Source organism: Pteropus vampyrus, unplaced genomic scaffold (assembly GCF_000151845.1).
Source record: "Pteropus vampyrus isolate Shadow unplaced genomic scaffold, Pvam_2.0 Scaffold192, whole genome shotgun sequence".
Lineage (NCBI taxonomy): Eukaryota > Metazoa > Chordata > Mammalia > Chiroptera > Pteropodidae > Pteropus > Pteropus vampyrus.
Window position 1 is genome coordinate 1,990,087 of NW_011888973.1, and position 5,333 is coordinate 1,995,419.

The 5,333-nt window shown below is 56.6% G+C and overlaps 1 protein-coding gene across 1 annotated transcript in view; it reads right to left on the reverse strand.

Moving 5' to 3' along the window:
* The window catches only part of EGFR (epidermal growth factor receptor), a gene marked incomplete at its 3' end in the record, with an annotated part of 13,317 nt that extends 10,469 nt beyond the window's left edge, over positions 1–2,848 (reverse strand). The window contains exons 1-2 of the mRNA XM_023537459.1: positions 2,667–2,848; positions 1,765–1,840 (exon numbers count right to left, since the gene is read on the reverse strand). Of these exons, the coding sequence (XP_023393227.1) occupies positions 1,765–1,840; positions 2,667–2,819 (229 nt within the window). The remainder of the gene's footprint in view (positions 1–1,764; positions 1,841–2,666) is intronic.
* Positions 2,849–5,333: the final 2,485 nt, after the last annotated feature.

A 5,333-nucleotide genomic window follows, 5' to 3' on the forward strand; every position in this document is an offset into this window, starting at 1 on the left:
GAGTAACAGGGTATGTTTTTTAAACTAAAAGTGCAGGCTCACGATCCGGCAAGTCCAGGGTATGCAGGTCATTGTCACCGACAGCACGGTTCCCCCCTCCCCCAGTGAAACACACGTGGCCACGATCCGATGCCGGCCGTGGTCACGCTCAGGTGCTGAGTCCCTGAGGTTACGAGAGTTTTTGTTTCCTTGACAAGTGTGGACCAAGTGTGGACTGCAGGTTGGCCCGGGCTGGCCGGAGCGCCGAGGGCGAGGGGCGGATGGAGCACGTGACCCCGGAAAGGCAGGGGAGCCAGGGCATTTGAGGGCTTACGGGCCCTGGTCGGGGTTTGGATTTTAGTTGGGACGTAGTTGGAAACCAAGGAGGGATTTTTAGGCGGGGGAGGAAAAGTCCGATGTGGTTCCCAGTGTGTGGAGGTCTTGAGACCAGGTGTATGGAGTGTGCCAAACAGGAAGGAGCGCTTGCCGCGGCATCCCCGAGGGAGGCAGGTGGCTTGGGCCAGCGTGGTGACAGCGAACTCGATTCTGGGGAGGGTCCCGGAGTGGGAAAAAAGCACTTCTTTACCCTCGTTTTGGAGGTAGACATATTTTGAAAATGGCTGAAAATCACAAGGCATCAGAAGAGCTGTATTTCCTATCTAGTTGGTTAATTGCAGGCAGCTCAGCTCATGGGTACACGTAAAAATTCTTCACAAAGATCCCTGCCTTTGTAAAGCTTGATTCTAGAAGAAGAGATAGATAAACACCCACAAAATTAAAAAAAAAAAAAATCCATTCGGAATACCAGGAGTTAATAATGCTATGAAAAAAACACTAAATGGGCGATACCCTGAATGATTTTGTTTTTGTGATAACGACTAACCTTCTCTTGGAAACCCCTTTTATTACTGCTCTCCCCAAACGCACATTGCTATGGAGCTGGCTGGGGTGGCTCCTCCCTTCACCCCCATTTCTTTAATAGCTGGGGATAGGCTGATAATTCACAAATAAACATAGCAGATAAGGAGTTGGCAACCTTTTAGCAGGTGGCTGGACGACATGCGAGGACGCTAAGCAGTCGGTGAAATGCGTGATGGACGCTTTCTTAAAGGCGACGCCCTTGCAGGCTCGGGAAATTCTCTGGACCGAGGCAAGGAGGTGAGGAGGTGAAGGTGAGTCTGAGAAGCGGGAAGCGCCTGGGAGGAGGACGGGCTCAGGCCTGTGCCAGGTGCCTGGGGGCGTGGGGTTTGGGGCGGGACTGGAATCGGCCGCTGATTGGCCCTCACGAGCACCGGAAGCAACGCGATCTCTCTCTCCTTACTGGTTTCCCACAGACGTGTCCTCACGGGGCATTTTTGTCCAGCTATTCTCTCTGATGCACAGAGATGACCACGCGCTCCATGAAACACTAGCCGCTGAGAGAGTCCACCATGAAACCTCGCCTCCCTCCCGGAGACTCTGCCCCAGCAAGCCACATTTGTCACTGCCCTTGGTCTCGCTTCAAATTCACGGCCAGAGGGCGAGTTTGGTTTGGCAGTGTGGGCTCAGGCACTTCTAAGTTCAAGTTCTCCCCACCGTTACCTGCTCTTGACAAGTTCGCTGACATCTCCAGAGATAGTTAGACTCAATTTCCTTTGTCATGTTTTCGTGGCTTAACAGACAGAAGCAACTGTTACATTATTTTTAGTCAGTGTCCTGGATGGCGGAGCATATAATGCAAAGCAACAAACTGCACCAGCCCACTCAGCTCAGTAGAAAGTCACTAGCGCGAGGGTTTTGACTCACCATAGCTCCAGACGTCACTTTGGTGGGTATAAATTCGGTGTAAAATCGATTCCAAAGCCATCCACTTGATAGGCACCTTGAGGTGACAAGAGGTAAAGTAATAAGACAACTCCTAGCTTCCCTCTGGTGAGAAGCATCGAATGGCGGTGGGACAAAGCACAAGGGACGAACGTGGGAGGCCAGCCCCCCCCACCCCCATCCCCCGTGCCCAGTGCTGTCCCAGCCGAAGGAGCAGGTTTTAAATCTGGCTGAGGACAGGGCTGTCCTGTTAGGCCCCAGAGCTGGCAGCTGAGGGTCTTTGGGCTGCGGGTGTCCTGGTGAGCTGGGTGGCCGTGCTGGCAGCTGGGGGCCTGGTCCTCCCCTGTGGCCCTGCCCGCCCCGTGTCCATGGGTGTTTGCCGGGGCCAGCTGCTTGGAGCCACGCAGGCCGGAGTGAAACGTCAGAGGGGTCCGGCTGATCCGAGCGTTTCGAGGGCCTATCAGGAGACGTGTGCCCCTCCCTGCTGGGGTGTCTCCTGGAGAGCCCCCAAACCTGTCTGGGGGGGCCAACTCCAGCTCTCGCAACGCCTCGGGGAGCTGTCCGTATTGCTGAGGTGTCCCTCAAGAGCAGTGTGCTACCATGAGCTGCAACATGGCCCCGCTGTTCTGAAGGGCGCTTTATCCTGCAGGGGGCGCTGGAACCTCCCCTGGCTAACCTCGACGTGGAGCTGAACTCACGTTTACTGCCTTTGGCCCCCGGAGGCGTCAGCACTGCCCACTCTCCCAGCAAGGCCTGCTCCCAGAGCCGCTGGGACAGAGGGCCCTGCCTCGCGAGGGTGGTGGCGGCTGTGACCTCGCCCAGGCCAGCTGAGAATGTCCGCACCCCCGCCGGGCTGCGCGGGCGCATCTGCGGGCCGCCCTCACCTTGCCTCCCTCCGCGTGGTATTCCTTCTCCTCGGCGCCCAGCAGCTTGGCCAGCCCGAAGTCTGTGATCTTGACGTGCTGTGGCGTCTTCACCAGGACGTTCCTGGCGGCCAGGTCACGATGCACCAAACGCCGGTCTTCCAGGTAGTTCATGCCCTGAAACGCGGGAACACGGGGTGAGGGCACGGACGCCAGCTGGCCCCCGGGAGAGCATGGACTGGCTGAGGGCGGAGGGCGGAGGCGCTCTGGGCTCAACCTTGAACTGCCCTTGACGGACACAGTAACCCGCGCCTTGCAAACGCGAGATGCTCTCCACGGAATGGACGAGAAGGTAAATAAATACGTGAAGCTACAAGTAGCTGCTGATTCCTTAACTCTTCTCCACCCAGTTACTTGGGTTTCAAACTCAGATGAACCACGTGGAAGAGAGCAGTGACGGCCAGAGCCGAGGCCGGGCCAGCTCGCCTTCCCTGCGCTTGGCGGAGCCCTACGGGGTTGGGTGCTTGTCTGAGCAGGGACCACTCGCTGTCACCAGGCTTTCCTGCACCACGTCACATGACTCACTACCAATGCAGGAGACTTGTCCACTTCTCTCTCTCTCTCTCTCTCTCTCTCTCTCTCTCTCTCTCTCTCTCTCTCTCTCTCTCCCCTCTCTCTCATTCAGTGCCTCGTCACACATTTCCTGATGATGGCCTCTGAGGTTGGCGCTGTGTAGCTATTGTACATTCACATAGTAATGACCGCACATAAGCCCCAATAACACACAAAAGAGGCATGAGAACGGCACAGATCGACTCCACATTAAACCGAGTGGAATTCGGAGCCTGCCGCGTGCGTGGTTACACTGAACCTCGTCTACCTGCCCCAGGCCGGGCCTCGGGGACCTAGAGAACAATGGACAATTCCTGCTCACTCATGTCTTTAAGGCTCACCCACACCACGAACGGAAAACGGGAAAGACTAAGCTGTACCCTGCCCAGGTTAAAGATAAGCCCAGCCATTCAATCTATTCGTTACTCACGATAATCGGTAATTTTTCATAGAAACTGAAAGAACGTATATAAAGCCGGCCCTTTCGACGCGGGAGGTCTCTCTGATTCTGAGCGGAGACCTCGCCCTGTCTGCGGAGCGTTATCTCTTCTCCAGTAAACCCTCCTTCGCCCGTGACCCCGGCTCGCTGCTGAACTTCTTCCCGCGTGGCGCTGGGGGCCCTCGCCGGGCGCGGTGGGGCTCGAGTCCACGCTGGGGGTACACCCTCCTGCGTCACCCACACGAGGGGACCTGTCACCTCTCCCTGTCCCTCTCTCTCCCTTTAAAGGTGGTGTTTTCTGTGAGTTCATTAAACCCACAGGGAGGCCTGCAGAGGGCATTTCCAGCCTCATCTAACCATCATCGCTAACGTTCATTCTGCCTCCTCCAAGGCCTGAGGAGGGTCCTGTATGCCAGACGCGTTCTTATAGACGCTTGTTGGCGACTGGCCGACTGACCGAATGAGTAATAGTACCAGCTGAGAGTTTCGAGCTGCCCATGGCCAGCATGTCAAACACTGCTGTGTAGGAGACTCTTCTAGAAGGTGCTGGCAGCCACACGGCCACCCCGAGAGCCGACCCAGAGCATCCAGGGGCTGGGATGGTGCTCCACAGACCAAGTCCTCTGAGTCCCCAGGCCCACTGTCCAGACTGTGTCCTCAATTTCCTGCTTCCAAGTGAAACCCGCCTGCTGGCCCGAAGGCTGCTTGGGAGGTAATAAAACAAAACAGAACAAAATAAAACAAAACAGAAACTAACAGCCCCAGCCTGTTGGCCCTGTGCCGCTGAGTGGGTCCATGCCTCCTGTCAACCGCCCACTTCTTGGGTCTTTAAGGGACCAGAGTGACTGGAGCAGGTCGTGACGTTTTCTCTGAACAGCAGTCTGCAGAGCAGGCTTGGGAAAGCGGGGACAGGGGCAGCTGACGCGTCCTGGAGCGCACGGCTGCTCGGCCAGGGGGCTGAGAGCGGAGCGGACTCTGGGACGAGGACATCACACGCATTTGAACTTTGATAACACTGTTCACTGGTCCCACGGTCTAGAGGCCGTTGGAAAGGCCGCCTCGGAGCCCAGCAGGGTTACATTTTAACCAGTCGCCAAAGATAAGAGCTCGTAAACTCCCAGGATCTGAGCAGAGACGCCACAGGAAGCAGTGTCGGCTGGGCCTCCCGGGGCCTCTTGGGAAACGCGTTTTCTGGTTCTCCCCCGAGATTCTCATTTCAATGTCACTCGACATATTTACTTCTGTTAATTACGACCGGACAGCTAGGATGGGGTTTGAAATCCTAGACGAGGTCAAAGGGAATCTGCGGAGCCAACCTGGAAGCCCGGTGCCCAAGAGGGGAGCACATACTACTTCACACGGCACTACGAATTGTTCTGGCAGGACATCGATGGAAGAAGGAAGGACTGGGCGTGCTTGGGTGACATTTACAGACTCCGCGTTCCCGGGGCCTGCTGCGCCCTACGACTCCTGGGAGGAGCCCAGAGAGAGGCTGAAATGAGATCCGCTCTGTTCTCTTTCATAAACCGCCACGTGGAAGTGGCAGGAAGTAGGAGGCGGACAGGCTGGCAGATGGTTCTGGTGGCGACCGGTCAGCATGGCTCACCCCTCCCACCTCCTGCTCTCAGGAGTGGCCG